Raw genomic sequence first — 17,651 nt, forward strand, 5'->3', positions numbered from 1 at the left:
AAGAAAACATCTGCATCTTTCTTGTTCTTTTTCATTGTTCCACCAGGAATATATAGACAATATTTTAAAGCAGGAAAGTGAGCTGGAAGAGATGAACATAAAAGAACCAAGAACAGAAGAGGAAAAGGAGAATGCTGCCAGTCTCCTTGAACTGGTTACAGTGAGAAAAATACAATTTTAACTACTTTTTTCCAACAAAACCTTTGTATTGCATTGGAAGTGTCAGCCTTAAAACACATCGTTATCTGTTAATAAAACAGCAAATGTTAGGATAGCACAGTGCCAGCTCTGCTGTAGTTTAATGGTAAAGCAGAGTCAAACTGAGTATTCAGCTGGCCTACTGATGGCACTGCTGCCATTTTGGGGAAGCAGTGTTCAAACCAGTTTAAGAGTTTGGCCCTATGGAATGACACATTCACCAAAATTACTGAAACAGGTAGATCCCCCAGTAGGATGAGAATATTTCCAGAGTGTTGTCATTGCAGCTGGAAGATCTGTATTTCAGCCACAGCCACCTCCATAGTGAGAGTTTAAACCCTGCTTTTAGGATAATCCAAAAACAATCTGGAGGGATATTGTTATTACTACTGAGCAGCATTTATATTTTTTGTAAAATGTACTATGCTAATTTGCACAGGTAATTAGAGCATGAAAAGAAAAGATTAGGTAATGGGAAAGGTAGGTAAATAGGGGAAGAGGGACTTGGGGTAGCAATCAGGAAACAGGATAGTAGATGAGTGGTAAAAAAAATCAGAAAAATTTGAGCAGCAGAAGTAGGTGGAATGAGTTATGATGAATGACAGAAACACTGCTTACATCTTATGTAAAGACTGATTTGTTTGCTCTATTTCGTTTCTTTAAATCATTTGTTTCCTACAGCTTCCTTTAAATTTGGTACATTGCATGATGTGAATTCACATGCTAGATTTTTAGTAGTTATTAAACACTTTTTAGTCTCATTTAGGAGATACTTTTCTTTCCATTTAATGAAATAGCATGCATATAGTGAATTCAAACATATAGAATTAAAAAAATCTGGCATTTGAAAAATAAGATCTAGCCATGTTAGTTTAAATATTCACTCCCAGATGATCTATCAAGATTTCAAAAGTGAGCGTATTCTAGCAAACAGATATCATCCTAGCTTTAGATTCTACCTTTTAAACCTTGTCACAACATTCTGAATGAGATCTTTCCAGATTTAAATGCTGTTAATTTCCTTTTCCTAGCTTTCTGGATTGATCTGTAACTTTTTTTTTTTTTTTCTTTTCCCCATACAAGCTTAAAAAAACCCCACGTGTAACTCTAGAATTTGTCTGTGAAGATTTTAGCCAAGTTAACATTTTAATTTGCTGACACTAAAGCCCAGTTTTGGTATTACAAGCTTTCATATATTTTTTTTGCTCAGTACTTTCAAGTGACATACAAGTATTAAAAAGAGAGTAGAGAAAAGAAGTATCTAGCAAAAAACCAGGAAGGAGCTCACAACTTTTCTGGATAGAGAAGTGATCTATCAGTAACTCTGTCTGCCTCTGTCCTCTAGGCAGACGTTTATTTGCTTTGATGAGATCCAGGTGCTGAATCTCACATGCTACTCAGTTCAAATGAACTTGTCGAGTGACTAATTACTGTTGATTGTCCCAGCTACCATGAGCACATCTCCAGGTACAGATTTCACACTGACAGACCTTTTCTGAGCAGTAGAGTCTCACTGTGCGCCTGCGGTGACTCAGGAATCTCTCACACTCCTCTCAAGCCTCCACTGCTCCCCAGCTCTGTTACAACCTAGGCTGCCTGGTCACAGGAACTGTGGCTTCCAGTTGACTGCTTCAGGGACAGCGTGAGGGGAAAGGGAACAGCTTAGTTTAGAGTCTTACCCCTCAAACACTTCACTGTCAACCAACACAAGAGAGCGCCTCAGTAACAAAGCCTACAAATTCCTGAACACATTTCCTGTTTGACTTCTTGTTGTGACCATGAGGTTTAGATCTGGCTCAAATCCTTTGTGGAAGGATTTGAGTTTGATTATGAATTGGCTTATCTGATTTAATAAACAGCAACCATGTGAAATACAAAGCCATCTATGAAAGTTCATCAAGAAAGAAGCAAATACCTCTTTAGACTAGGGAAATTGTACTTCGTTACCTTTTATCCCAGCTTGTGTTTTCTAACACACTGAAATGCCCCCATTCTTGTAGTCACATTCTCAGGTAACAAGATAACACTTGTTTAGGATGGAAATCCTTTGAGTGGCACGCTGTTGTTGTGAGGTCTGTTTCTCACATGAGCACAGTTATTCCTTCTTCATTGCAGGCCTTCCCTAACTTGGAAAATTCTACTGAAAATCTCAGTGATAGAGGTAATAAAAATTGAATGTCTGTCTTTTAAAATTATAAAATATCATAATAAGTTTTAAAGTACTGTCGTATTGTCTTTAAAGAAGGGATATAAAGGTGAATTCATCTATGTGCTCTGTACATGTTTCTGTGTGATTTTCACAGGTGATTAGACCTTGTTAGCATCAGCTATTCAGTACCTCTAAAAAACAATTCCTGTGTTTAGACATGTATTTGTCATTTAGACTCACATTTCCACATGCACTGAGTTTTCTTAGGTATAAGCACTATGACAGTACTTGGTTACTTTTACACAAGTGTCAACTTTTCAGACAAGATTTTCAAAGCAACTAGATGAATCCTGGTTATTTATTATACTTGAAAATCTAATCTCAAATGCTCATGTGTTTTGCTTCCATTAACCTTGCCTAAGGGAAAAGATGGAACAATATATTAGCTTTCCCTCATGAATTTCTGTTAGTTTTTGTAAGAAACCTCTTAACATTTTATTAATGTTTTCAATAAGTACAAATAAAAATTAAGATGCTTCTTTCTTTTAAAAATCCATAGTATTCAATCCCAGCCTTTAAAGTGTTATTTTTCTGCCTTTCCTGCCTTGTCAAGAGTATTTCTGCTTGGTAAAAAAGCATACTGCGCAAAGTAAATGGAAACTGCTGCAACAAATGTTTGCTACTCAGTTTCCTGATTTAAATGGAGGTGCAGTTTTAACATAACATTAATGAAGAGATATTGGGAAAGAAAAGCTTGTTAAAAGAAGTAAAAATAGAAAAAGAAGAAAAATAGAAATATATTTTATGGTGAAAAAGCTGACCAAAAAATCCCAAATTTTAAATTTTGCAATTACGTATTTCCCAAAACACTAAGAGACACTGTGATAGTCAAATAGGATCATATCTCTCAAATACTCAAATATCTTATGTTTTGCCACAGAGATTTGTTTTCAACCAAGGAAATTTCTTTGCCCTCACAGTTTAGGTTGAAGGCATGAAGTAAATGACACGTTTTATAAAAGATGTCATAGGACAAGGAAACTCTTTATTAAAGCCCCAGAGCTGGACACAAGCTAAAATATAGAAAGATTGGCTTTTGTCCATTATACATATTGAAATAGTAGTTCCTTCCATGAGAATGTTGAATATAGCTGCCTCACAGCCACAATTAAGCACAATTTAATTAAGCTGAAAGGTCCCTGAAAGCCCACTTTATTTTCTTCATCTGGAGATAGAGACCTGGAATGTTGTTCCCCAGTCTGAAAGTGGCTGAATGTCAACAACTTTTCCTATTCACAGGTATTTGATTTGTATCTTGAAATAACATAAAGATATTTCAGGAAATACAGGGTGGGGGTATGAACTTAATCTGCTTCTGGTGCTTTCTACATCAAATTGAATTAAGTTCCTATCTGTTAATGTTCTGAACTTGATTTTGGAATTAAGTTATTTCTGCCTCTTCCCTCACTGTAATAAAGAATCTGCTAGGTTTTCATCAAGTGACAGAAAGAGGCATTAGAAATATGTCCTTTTATGGTTTTTACTCATAACACTTAGCAGCACTTAGCAGAACATGCACATTCAATAACACTATTTACCTTGCAGCTCACATAACTGAGCTTTATGAGCAGGCAGTGGCTTCTCATAGCCAGTGTCACACCAAGAAGACAATCACTACGGAAAGAGAGGACCAACAGCAGAGGTTCAGGTAGGATAGACCAGTGAGAACTGATGCAAAAGTAAATAACACAAAGGAGGGAACCAAGCACACAGGCAAGGCAGTGTGCTTTACTGACTCCCATTAAGGACTGGGACCTAGAGATCTAGATATTTATCACAACGTTTTACTAGCTTTTCCTATTATTACTATTTTGTCCCTTTGTGACTTTCTTTCCTTATTTGAAAGATACTTTAAAGTTTGTTGGAAAAGGATTTTGAGGGTTTCTTTGATTGAATAATGTAATAAAAATGCAGATATGAGCAACTAATTTTGTGCAAACCATACACATCCAAGTCAGAAGTCACCTGAAATGTTAACATAACATACTCTCATAAAGAACATTTTCTTTCCAGGGTTACCTTGTAAATATTTTTGTGCTTATGGAACATAATGCTAGTTTTCTCATTTTCACTACTTTTTTTTCTTTCCTGATCATTCAGCCCAAAAGGAGTAACAGCAGTGTCCAAGTGGAAGAGCAGACTAGAAGAGCACAGGTAATAGTATTAGTGGGACAGAAAGTTATTTATTTTATAAGACAACTTAAGTCTGCTTTACAGAACAGAACAACTGTTACTGATTTCATCAGGTCTTGGGTTATGGTCCAGTGGTTTGCTAGCAAATAATGAGGTGTTCTCTGCAACAGAAATGCTGAATGCGTGGTTTGAGTCTCGTTTTTTTCAAAACCTAGCAGTGTTACTGTTAACTTAGGCTATTCAAAACAAGGCTGAAGTCAGAAGCCCTGTATTCTGTTTTCTGGTTCTTCCAACAGCGTGGAAAGTAATTTATATTAATATTTTCAAATGCTGATGCTTTAGGTTAAGATTTGGGTAGTCCACAAATCCCAGCTGATTTTTCAAATAGAACCCCAGACACATCTCTATCACATGGTGGTGCTTCAAAGCTTCTCAAGGCAAAACTGTCCCAGCTCTCAGCCTCTCCTCATATGAAAGATCCTCCAAGCCCTTAATCTTGTGGCCCTTTTGTGTATCAGGGCACTCGGAAATGGACACAGTACTCCACATGTGGTTTTACCAGTGCTGAGCAGAAGGGAAAGGTTCACCTCCCTGGGCCTGTTGGCAGCACTCCTCCTCATGCACCCCAGGATTCTGCTGGCCTCCTTTGCTGCAAGGATGCGCTGTCGATTCATGTTCAATTTTTGGTGTCCACCAGGACTCCTAGGTCCCTCTCTGCAGAGTTGCTTTACAGTGGTGGGCAGGGTGGCTTCGGTCCCCCATGAGGACCAGGTGTTATGAACCTGAGGCTTCTTCCAGTTGTCTGAAGAAAGCCACATCTACCTCTTCTTCATGATCGGTTGGTGGATAGCAGACACCCACAACAATGTCATCCATGTCGGTCTGTCCACTAAGCCTAGTCTGTAAGTCCTCAGCTGCCTCGTCACCCATCCCAGGCAGGGCTCTGTGCTTCCCAGCTGTTCTCAGACATACAGGGCAACTTCCCCTCCTTGCCTTCTCGGCCTGCCCTTCCTAAAGAGCTTGTATCCATCCACACAGCACTCCATTCACGTGAGTTGTCCTTCCCTGTCGCTGTGATACCAGTGAGGTCATAGCCCTGCAAGTGCACACAGACTTCTAATTCCTCCTGGTTTACCTGTGCTGCATGCAAAAGTGTACAGATATTTCAGAGACGTACCCAGCCTTACCAGTTGCCCAGAAAGGGCCTGAAGGCTTTCCCCATAATGCCATCCCATAGGCATTTCCTTACTTACATGCATATGCTCGCTGTGACCCCACTCCAGCTGTGTTTCACTGGTTGTGATGTTCACATCACCCCAGATCTTTGCTTGCCCTCCACATCCACCACTCCCTCGCTGGACTGTTGAGGCTTCTCTCCCTCCCCACTCCCTTGTGGAGTGCACTGTAATGTGCAGGATGCACTCATGGTTTACACCTTGGAAACGCAGCTGCATTTCTGAGGACATTTTAGGCCGGTAAAATGTGGACGGGAGGCAAACTCATTAAGAAGAACCTTAAGGTTAGGGTCATCTTAAAAATCGGTGCCTCACTAAAGCAAGGCCTGTTTTGCCACATTTGAACATTCAGAGAATTACCTGTATCTCAATTTCCTCTTTGTAAAGTATTTCTCATGGGAGTTCTGAGGCAGGTGCTATGATCTTCAGATTAGAAGTGCTTTTACAGGAGGTAATTTGTGTGTGTGTATATAAACACAAAAATCTTCATAACACTGAAAGTTGTATTTAAGGCTGACCCTTAATTTTAACTCTAATCCCCTTGATTTCACTTGCTCTCAAATTTGTAAAAAATTGCCTTTTATCTCCCACTGATGAATGGTGAAGCTGTTTGATGAGTTCAAGAAAAAAAATCTCTACAGATGCTTTGAAACAGCATATATTGCTAAAAATGTATTGCTGAAAATGTACATTCCACAATCAGATGAATTTTCATGAGAATTTCTGCACAGGTGTAAATCAAAAGTCACTGGATCTCAATCTGCAGATACAGTAATTCACAAAAGCACTTGGAAAAAAAGTAGGAGTAATCTCAAAGCCACTATTAATTGAAAGAAAAATCTTATTTTTGGGAAGCAAACTTACAGACTCTTATTCTATGGAGAGACATAATTATATTGCTGCATTATATAATTCTTTAGTACCACACAAAAACTTTTCATGTAAACATTGTGCATTAGAACCATTGTAATTTTCAGTTCTAGAGAAAAGGGCTTTGTGAATCTGATAGAATGTCAGATTCCTCTGTGTAATCCAAACAGGACTGTTAAAATTTAAAGAATTAAAAATATGCATTTATGTTGAAATAGAACACCTGAAACATGAACTAGAATTAACATAGAGAAAGTTATCAGTAACATACAATCATTCACATTGGAATTAAAATAATCATAGCGACAGCTATTAGGTCATTCACTGTTTTTTATATTAAATAGAATAACTTGAAATGGTGATGAACTAATACTATGATCAGAAACTTGCTTATTCTTATTTTTGTGAAAGGTTAAATGGCAATTGAAAACTAAGTTCTCCTCGGTACTACTTCTTTATTACTTTCTGACTTGCATGAGATAAAAAAAAACTTTTATAATTTCAAGTTTCTATTTTAATATAGCATTTTACACTGTTTTGCATAATATTTAAGTAATTACTTTAAATATGTACATTTGAGAAGCCAGCACCCAAGATTATCATGTGCAATTCTGGCTCTAAAGCCAGTGTCAAAACTCTCAATATGATTAAGAGTGATCATTTCATAGCTGATATTAGACCCTGCAAGTCAGTGAAGCTATAATAGCGTAAAGCTGAACTAAATGAAGCTGAAAACATAACTGGTCATTGGTCAATCTTACCTTCAGTGGTTTGAACAGCTTTTTCTGTATCTGCAAAGCCATCGAGTTTTTCTGTGGTGAAATAAGGCAATTAGATTTTGTGTTATAAATTTTAGCAATGTATCTGAAATACCGATTCTCAGAATTAAATGTTTGTTGGAAGGTTAGAAAGACACTATTGACAGTCTCAGACACATTCCACAAGATTTAGAGAACTGGAGCATGTTTTGAGGAGGAGCTCTTCATAGCAACTAACCCACTGTCCATATGCATTTTTGATCAGCCCTTCCACAAATCATATCCTCCGTATCTGAGGAGGACATTGTTGGTGTATGCCAGACCAGCCCACCCATTTTTGATCTATCATTGAGAAAATGGCCCATTACAGGAATATTGGTTGATGTGATTAACCAGGAAAAAAAATGCCACTTCTCTTTATCAATTCCGTTCCTCAATGTTTTAAACATAATACTGAAAAACAGGGTGAACACAGTTATAATGCCTTTTTCTTTCTTTTCCTTACCGACAATGTTAAAACTTAGGAAAGAACTTGATGAAGAAAAGAAGTCCTTAATGGCAATAAGAAACAAAATAATTCCTCCGTACTTTGAATCAGAATTTGCCAAAGAGTTTTTCCTGAAAAAGGTAATGTAGCTGAAAACTGGATGAGTTTGTGTTGGGTCAGGTAGTTTCTGCCATAATCCCACACGGACAGTTGCGTGGGTTAACATGTCAGCCTCAATTTTTCTCAAGAAACCATTATAGAGGATAGCTGTGGCAGAATTAATACTGGGAATTATATGCCCTTGTCGAAGGAAACACATATATTGGAGATGGTATATTTTTATTGAGTACAAACTCTGTAGATTCCTTACATAAACTCTGAAGAGAATCTGATTCAGAGCAGAAGCTGAACCTCAGGTCTTTTCTCTTACCCCTCAAAAACCTCTCTACTAACTAGAAAGGGAATTAGATTTACTGTAACCTCCTGGGTTGAAGGTGGCCTTGGGATTTTCCTGTTGTAATCTCACCTGATAAATGCTGTAACTGCATAAAGATACTAAAAAATGTACTTTGGAGTATGAGGTATACTCACGCACATCTTTTTTATAGTTATCACTGGTTCTGCTTACTTGTTTCTTTTGCAACCTTTTTTTTTTTTGGGGGGGGGGGGGGGGGGGGCACGGGGCAGAGGGCGAGTGGTGTCTGTTGGGTTTTTTTTCTAAGTGTTTAGTTGGGAGACCTAAGCCCTCTTTCTTACTTTTCTGTAGTTTCCTGATGTGGAAGCACTTTCTATGAAACTTCCTCCAATTCAAAAAAAAGAAAGTGGAAATTTCCCTCTAGAGACGATCAAAATACCCCATAGAGGTAATCTGCTGTCTGGCAGCCTTTTAGTATCTTCTTCATTGTTTTATCCAGTTGTCTCATTTCATGTTTCAGTTAAATTTCAGATAACATTATCTGGCCCCATGTATTCTCAGTCATTTTGACACATGAACTACCTGGACCACAATGGCTATATCTACTCTGACACATGAAACATACGCAGCAGTACTCCCTAACACTGAGATCTGCCAGTATGGAGCAGGCTGTGTAAATTCAGTCTCTCAAAACAAGATGGCCTTTTCCCTGGCCAAAACTTGTGTACCCAAGAGTGGTTTTGGGGAGACTTCAAAATTGCACAGTCAATATCATACCGATGTTCTAACCAGTTAACAGCGTAGATTAGCATGTTCCAGGATCTGGGAATGTTCCTATTTGAGCCACTAATATAAATGTGGTCTATGAGACTTCTATATTTATTGTGTTAAAGGAACCTTGGCAGACATCATAGAATGTGGAAGCACCATAGGCTTTGGATGCAAAGCTGAAGAATTTTGCTATGAATGAGGGGTGGATGGATGCAAAATGCTCAGGAAAACCTTAAATGGAATAAACAATGGTTAGGGGTAGATGAGCAAGAACTGAGGAGGCAAAGTTTAGAAAAAGACTGGTATGATTGTAGGAAAAAAAATGTAAGATGGAATTTGGAAACTTCAGTGGTAAGAGGGACTGCCTGGGGACTGGGGCAAAAGCAGTATGGAATAGGAAACCTGCAGGCTAAAGATAGTTTGAAGGGTATAGGAGAAATGCAATGACTGGATAATGGGAAGCACTGAAAGAATGAACCATCATCTTAGGTTTGAGCTTTACAGCATTGGGAGGAATACTTCAGTTCTGTCTGAAAAGCAGCCCTGACAAGTTACTGAAGTCACATAGTGAAATTAAAAGCCATACACGGCAAAAAAAAAACATGTCAGGAAAGCAGTCCTCCATGGGGCTTGAACAGACCCCCACTAGTTCCCCTATTTCTTCATATTGCAATCACCATAAGAACTGTGCTGGATTGTCCACTAGCTCTTTATGGCTTATTGCTCAGTTAGCCAGGGAACAAGACATGACTAATCACAAGATATGCATTTTTGATCCCTGTTGCCCAGTGGAGGAAAAATGTCACATGCAGAATTTACCCAGCCTCTCATGTCTACGTAGACAGCTTTCAAAGATTGTCTAAAGTGCCAAAGACTGTGATTTTTTTTTTCCATGTGTTTATGAAAATGATGATGATCATGAAAAACACTCATCACAGTATTCCATAATTTTCCCTTTAGCATCTGAATTTCTCAATACCATGAGTGATTCCTCGCCTTCACCTGACCTTCTGTTGCCGACTAATTCTAAACAAAATGAACGTTCCAGCAGCACAACAGGTAAAGCTTTCCAGAATGTAGTTTGGAGCAGGTTAATATCTATCTTCTCATAACTTTTGACAGAATATTTACAATAGAAGTTTAAATCCACCTACCTCTGTTCAGCATTCTGAATACATCTGAATGCAGGACTGGAAGAAAGGGAGAGAGGTATAAAACTAATGGGATAGATTCTCTCTTTTACCCTAGGAGACTGCTGTAACAATGGGGATGATGGGGATGGTACAACTGCAGACAAAGCCAAGAAGTATTTTCTCTACCAAAAAAAATTGCACAAGCCAATTTTTCCTGTTCATTGAGGCCTGTAACAGAAGACTAGAACAGAGTTTACTGTGGTTAGTCTTTGCCGTTCAAACATCCCAGTTCGGTTTTGCTTTCCTTCCTCCATCTATTGTTCACTCTGCTTATGCATCTGCTTGCGATGACAGCCTTGGATTCTCATCGCTGGGGAGCCACCAGTCTGCTTTAATTATCCCAAACTTTTGGCTCTCACATAATGCCGCACCAGCTGAGCTTCAGCAGTACAAAACCTATCCTTCCATCCCATAGTTACAGCTTCCCTTCTGCCCTGGTACCCTTTCTTAGTAGTGGGACTCTGCAAGAGCTGTTGCCTTCAAAGTTCCTAAATTTCCACTGCTATTTGTGCACAATCCATAGACCTCAGGGCAGACGTACTAAGCTGTACCTCCAGAGCCACAGGGTAGGTGATGGAAGGAACGGCAGCTTGGGGCGGGGGTGGAGAGACAGCATATGTGGAGAGAGCTGCCAAGACTGCACTAACTTCTAATGTCAAAGCATAAATGCTGCCTACCTTTAGGGAAAACAAGAAATGCTAGTGGTTTTTTCCATAATGTCAATGCTTAGCTTTTTTTAATAAGCTCTGGGCATTTGCTGTATAGATGGGAAGTGCCTCTCTACCACCTGCAGTTCTGTTGTCTGGAAATAAGAGGGGAATCTAGAGAAGATGCTGTTCTCAAATAACATTTCTGCCTCCTCACGATACCTGACCAGACTCAGCATTCCAGCTAGACAGTGCCTGCAGTCCAAACTGAGAAAAAAAACAATTCTCTTCCATACAAAATACTGATCTAGAGGTTGACCTCTGGTGACAAGACAGCCACTGTAATTGTCTCGTGTCTTCCCTTCAGAGGTTATCAGACCTCACAATAAACTATGTAAGTCTTAGGCTGTCAAACAAAAGAAGTTGTATTTGGATCTAAGTTGGTCTGGCCAGCCCTGCGCTCAGTCTATCTATCTCCATTATACAGCAGAGCACAGATCAAAGATGAAAAGATAGCTAAGATCAGCTTAACCCCAGAGTCAGAAGCACCCAGGTTACCCATATGAATGAATTGTTGCGTTCGAGACAATAAATCACGCTCCGAGACTGAGCTTCCTAGTTGGTTATGCTGGCAGAGCTGTACTGTTCTGGAGCGCGGGCGGGAATCTGTTGTTACCTGGACATACCGATTTCACTTGACCAGCCTGGGTGTTTCTGTACAACTGATCATGGTGCTGTGCAGGCATGCCTTTGGAATAGTGATGTCCTTGATGTTGATTTTGGTGCTTGGGGGTTTGTACCTCCTCTTCTGTTTTTAACTGCCTTCACAGGTACTTATATCTTCATTGCGAGTTTCCACTGAGATGCTTCTAACTAATTAGTGCTAATAATTACAGTACAAGTTTACTTATTAGTTAAATTTTAATAATTTGCTACTATTAGGGGTTTCTTAATGCCTTTCTTGACCTCTTAAATAAAAATGAGGCCAATTCTTCTGTCCTTGTGCTAATCAAATGCTTTAATAGAAAATAAAAACCTTATCTGAACAAGAACTATAGGATTAGGCTGAATATGCTGCTTAGTTATTCATGCTTTTGGAAATCTTTCCTTTCCAGACCTAAACAAGACTGTGAGATCACAAGAGACACCCTTTCAGCATAAAGTGCAGAGTCTGCTGGTGAATGCTGCAGGACAGCCAAGAAAAGAAAAAGTGAAATTACCATCATCCCTTCGGGGGAGGAAACCAAATTCCATACCAAATAAAATGGTAAACCATCTTTTTTGTTAATATTAATATCCTCTCAGTCATCTCTTTTGCATAAAATCTTCACTCTAGAGCAATACTGGAAAGTATTTTGCATCTGTTTACTGAAACATAGTGGTTGCAATTCATGTGTAAGTTTACTGACAATTCTAAAAGTGCCGTTCCTCTCAACTGCTAGGACAAACTGGCATGCCAAAAGCATAGTTCTTCATCAAGCATGCACATGAAAGCTCTAAGTTCTGAAAGAGCCAAGCTGCCCCTCTTCTCCCTGAGACATCTTCATGGCCTAAAATGTCTGAAAAGTCAGACCAGTTTAAATCTGCAGACAATATTCAAAGTGCATCTTCAGTTTTTAACTAAATTAGGATGTCTTTTTGTAATTCTTCAATATGAGTGGGCAGAGACCAAATGTAGGTTAAGTAACTCTGAACCTAACTTGATGGCCACCAACTTTCTCTATTGTCTAATATTTTAATTCTGTTTGCAAAGATAGAAGATCCTGTCGCAGGAAAGGTCAACACATCTTCTCTTGCAACAAGACAGCATCTTGGTGGCTTCCATCTCATTCCACCCAGAGTGACACTTGGAGTGCTAAAGGAAGGCTGCACCTATGCAACCACTGTGATCCTGAAGAATGTTGGTGTGAACTTCTCAAGGTCAGTTTGAATTTTTAGTACCTTGGTTTTTAAATGTCCAAATATGCATTGCTTATTAATTGTCAACCTTCTGATCTGCTTAACATTGATATATTTTTATATTTAGAATCATTTGATAATGACTGACTAGACAGAGGAGAGGAAACAATATTAGAAATACTTCTGTATTATTTGTGTTTTAGTGTTATTAGGAATATCTTTACTAATGTCATTAGGAAGATGGAAAGCAGTGAGAAACAGCAGGTCCTTTACGCATAGTCCTGGACCACTGCAGATGATTTACTGGTTCTTACTGAAGTTCTCAGATTCAAGGACCAAAGTCTTTCATGGCAACCAGCGTTACATCTGACTTTGGGAAATGTTGCTGGATGGTGCAAGTCAGAAAATCTAAATGGCACAGATGTATTCACAGGCAGACACCTGTCTTTAGCTGTATTGAGAAACAGCTCCAGTGATGGCACTGGGAACAAGCAGAGGATGAGGATGAAATAAAGCATTTATTTGTGCACACATTTCCCTTACTCACTGTTAACCCTGTCACTGCACGGGACAAAATAGCACTGCTCTGTGTTCAGTGGGGTGAGGATAAGTCAGTCCATTTCTAGGTCTGCAGTCCCGCAGATTACCTCTTGCCCTGCATGACAAAATCACAGGAAATCATCATATTTACCCCGCTGCAGTTTAAAGAATATATAAATATTGTAAGAAAATGCTTGTGATGGCTCTTCTGTACTTAGAATTCCCCTGTTGAATGAGTGTACACATGTTCATTCAGTCACTCCTGAAACACAGTTCCAGTGGTTTTACTTCAGCGTTATTCTGGCAGGTGTGCTTATGACCCCTGTCCGCCCCGGTGCTAGAGAGAAAAAAGGGGAATGCGTATTCCTTCCTCTCAGTTTGCTCAACTGCACTTGCCTTAGCTGTGCTGTATGTACCTTGCTTTTTAGCTTAGAGGAGAGCCTGCAACAATGGTCTCCAAGTCCTTACAGCTTCTGGGATTCCACCTCAGGTTTGTCACCTCAAAACAGCCTCATTTGAATGGTTATAATCCCACCAGGTTTCAAGAATTGAAGTATTGGTGAGAAGCTTTCATTTCAGACAGCTCGAAAACCCCAAAGCCAAAAAAAACAAGCTTTTAAAATTCCTGTGTTCCAAGCTAGTTCCACCAAAGTTGTCCAGCCTCTCAATTCTGCCAATCCTTAGTTACCTCCTGCAGCTGGAGAGGTTCTTAGTTTATTTAGCGGTTAACTGAAAGCTGCTATTTAGGCCGGTCTCCTCCATCTGTCCTAATGGACAGTTATATACTGTTCTTTCAGAAACTTAGAGTAAGCCAGGCTTGGACCACTCTTGTTATGTGGGTCTTTTCTTCTAGACCCACAGGTCCCAGGAGAGGGAGGCTAGCTGAAAGCACGGAAATAAATGTCCTATTCTCATGTTGATCTAGGTCATTCAAAAGCTGCTTCCTTTTCTTAGCACTGGTGATAAATAGTCTTTGTTTTTTCCTGCAACATTAGCACTGGTTAAGGGAAACAATAAGGAGGGCATTAAACATTCTTGGTCTTGACTGTGCAAGTCTCCTGGCCCTGATGTGCTGCAGCTTCTGGATCCAGTTTCTCTGGAGCACTCTTCACAGGAGCAAGCACCTGCCACACTTCCCTTCTCCGGATGTGGGTGACCTACAGTTTGATGAACTCTTTAAAAAGAGAGGCGAGAGAGGCAGCGTAGTGACACTATCTCAGCAGTCACAGCATCCCTTCGCTATGGTACCACAGCGCTGGAATGAAATAAACAAACTTATGTCTGACGTTTGTTGTTCCTCCTCCTCCGGTAACTAATTATCATCAAAAAGGAGCTCACAGGAGACCTACCCTGCTGGGATCATCTGATCTTTTGTGAGTACTCAGCCAACTAGGCACTTTAGAACTCTGTTCAAGACCAGCTGGGAGACTGCTGTACAGTTTTTTCCATCAGGATGGATGCTAGAGATTACTTTTTTTTTTTTTTTCTTTTTAAATCAGCCTAGGTAGATATGGCCTCAAAGAGACATTTTTTCATTTAATGCACATTTAAGCATCATGATGCATGCCATGATGAATCAGCAGATCACATACCAACATCCCAGACCTCAAGAGGTGCACATTACTTTTTTTATTTATTTATTTATTTATTCATACCAGGGTACTATATGTAGATAGTCAAGGAAAATACCACCATGACTGTGATAAATCCAGCTTATCTTTTAAGCCTTTTACTTCATGCTTTGAGAGGAGAAAGAACTAAGTGTCTGGCTGCTGAATGACAGCAGAACATGCTGAGGGCAGAAATAGGGCCAGTGGCGGGCAATTCTGAGCCATGTCTGCCTCCTGCTGAAGCCAAAACCTTTCTGTGACAGGGTCCGTAGTTAACTATGTGCCTTCCAAACTGTCCATACCATAGCCCGAACTGGTTGGGACATCCTGACAAAAAAAAAATCAAGCCCAGTTTCTCGTAACAGCCATCACTCCAGAGAAAGCACAGGAATTCTGACAGCCTGTTTGTAAGTCTACCAGAGCTTTTCGTAAGATGGAGCCGTGTACTAGGAATGCCTCTTCTACTGCCTTTCTTTTAACACCTTCTGTTGCAAATGCATGCTGCTAACAGTTCAGGTAGAAATGAAAACCACACAATAAAGTCCAGGACCTTGCCAAAGTAGAGTTCATACCTGTTCTAATGATCTGTAGAAATCCTAACAGTGGAAGTTGCGTGCACAAAAGGACTGCACGGGTGCAAAACAATCAGTGAGAAATGAAGAAGTGAAACTACTGCCTTAGTGGGTACTGTGAAATTAAAGATTATTTACACAATATTTATACCAGTATCGTGCCTTCTGCAACAGAATCGTACCAAAGGATATTAAATAAAGATTGTTAAGGACTTCTGTGTGTGTAACACACAGGTGTTTGCCAAGAAGATGTAATTTGTACTTCAGCTTCCTTTGTGTATGCAGGCTTAGAATGCTGATGTTTCATTTTCTGTCCTAAGGACCAGGCAGTGTAACAAGCCCTTTGGAGACTTTCTCTGGCTCGTTAACCTGCTCCTTTGGGTTTTTTTGTTAGAAACCTGAAGCTTGGAGAAAAGCCCAGGAAGAACGCTGTAGCCTGAGTTGTACATTCTGACGGGAAGGATAAGCTAACAAATTCTGCTGTCGTTTGCACAAGCAGAAGAAGAGCAGACGGTCTGTTTCCCAGCAGTGCCTTCTGCCTGCCTGAAACAGTTCCTGGCAAACTGATTCTCTTCTCTTTCTTCCAACAGGTTTCGGGTGAAGCAACCACCTCCGCACACAGGACTGAGAGTGATGTACACACCAGGACCGGTAGGTTACACAGATCTTTTGGTTTTTGCTAGACTCAGCTGGCTCTGAGGCCATCTAGGGGTCCTCTCACACCAGCTGCCTGGGAATAGAGCTGGCAGGGTACCTGATTTGTTTAAAGTTATTTGAAGAAATGCTGCCTTCCACTGTCCCTCTGCTGCCTTCAGCCAAGCAGCCAGTGCACTCTTGAGTCTTGGAGCCTGCACCAGAATGCAGAGGGATAAACACGTTAAGTTCAGTGGAAAGCAGCAAGTCAAGCACTGAGGCTAAAGAGAGGGGGTTTTGAAGCAAACAGGATACTCTGCTGCTACCTCTGAATTCTCCCTTCCTTTAGGGTATTTGTTACATCTGCTTTGTCTTATGCCTACACTTTATCTCCTTGTCCTGATACTTTCAAGAGCTGAACCTAGTAAATTCTTACCTCGACCATTTCTTCTCCTGCTTGAAACTATTCTCCACCTTTTTATCTAGCAAAGCACCACAAGCATGTTAAATTGTCCCATTATGTAAGAAGCTTTCATGTTTTCTGCTTTTGTTCAGTCTCTCTCTTCACCTGCGTGTTGTCTCTGAATATTGTGCTAGCCAGTATGCCCACAGCATCCAGGTAATACCAGGCAATCTCCTTGCCAATGCTTTTACAGGCACAGAACGAGAAGCAAGGAGGCAGTGCCAGAATGCAAATTAAGCCTCCTAGTCCAGAGCCCTAGCCACAACTCAGTAGTTAAAAATCACAGCATCATAGATTAGTTTGGGTTGGAAGGGACCTTTAAAGGTCATCTAGTCCAACTCGCCCTGCAGTGAGCAGGGACAACTTCCACTAGATCAGGTTGCTCAGAGCCCTGTCCAACCTGACCTTGAATGTTTCCATGGATGGGGCATCTACCACCTCTCTGGGCAACTTACGGTGTTTCACCACCCTCATAGTAAAAAAATTTCTTCCTTTTATCTAGTCTACATCTACCCTCTTTTAGTTTCAAACCATCACCCCCTGTCCTATCGCAACAGGCCCTGCTAAAAAGTCTGTCCCCATCTTTTGTATGTGACCCCTTTAAGTATTGAAAGGCTGTAGTAAGGTCTCCCCAGAGGTTCTCTTCTCCAGACTGAACAAGCCCACCTCTCAGCCTTTCTTCACAGGAGAGGTGTTCCATCCCACTGATCATCTTTGCGGCCTCCTCTGGACCTACTCAAGCAGGTCCATGACCTTATAGTGGGGGCCCCAGAGCTGGACCCAGCACTGCAGGTGGGGACTTGCAAGACCAGAGGAGGAGAATCACCACCCCAGCCTCCTGGCCACACTTCTCTTGATGCAGCCCAGGATACGGTTGGCTTTCTGGGCTGTGAGTGCCTGTTGTCAGCTCATGTCCAGCTTTTCATCCACCAGTACCCCCAAGTCCTTCTCTGCAGGGCTGCGCTCAATGCCTTCACCCCCCAGCCTGTATTGATACTGGGGGTTGCCCTGACTCAGG

General features: G+C 40.4%; 1 protein-coding gene across 7 annotated transcripts in view; it reads left to right on the forward strand.

The window, feature by feature from the left end:
* Positions 1 to 17,651, forward strand: part of SPAG17 (sperm associated antigen 17) — a 120,477-nt gene that overhangs the window by 96,846 nt on the left and 5,980 nt on the right. For 6 of the 7 annotated variants that reach the window (XM_042788505.1, XM_042788508.1, XM_042788510.1 and 3 more), the window contains 10 exons: positions 47 to 160; positions 2,314 to 2,359; positions 3,953 to 4,055; positions 4,508 to 4,561; positions 7,928 to 8,030; positions 8,657 to 8,753; positions 10,037 to 10,135; positions 12,032 to 12,183; positions 12,670 to 12,836; positions 16,128 to 16,188. In XM_042788505.1, coding sequence (XP_042644439.1) covers positions 47 to 160; positions 2,314 to 2,359; positions 3,953 to 4,055; positions 4,508 to 4,561; positions 7,928 to 8,030; positions 8,657 to 8,753; positions 10,037 to 10,135; positions 12,032 to 12,183; positions 12,670 to 12,836; positions 16,128 to 16,188 — 996 coding nt within the window. The remainder of the gene's footprint in view (positions 1 to 46; positions 161 to 2,313; positions 2,360 to 3,952; positions 4,056 to 4,507; positions 4,562 to 7,927; positions 8,031 to 8,656; positions 8,754 to 10,036; positions 10,136 to 12,031; positions 12,184 to 12,669; positions 12,837 to 16,127; positions 16,189 to 17,651) is intronic. The other variant, XM_042788509.1, reaches the window with a different exon arrangement.

Source organism: Tyto alba, unplaced genomic scaffold (assembly GCF_018691265.1).
Source record: "Tyto alba isolate M040663 unplaced genomic scaffold, T.alba_DEE_v4.0 Super-Scaffold_14, whole genome shotgun sequence".
Classification (NCBI taxonomy): Eukaryota; Metazoa; Chordata; class Aves; order Strigiformes; family Tytonidae; genus Tyto; species Tyto alba.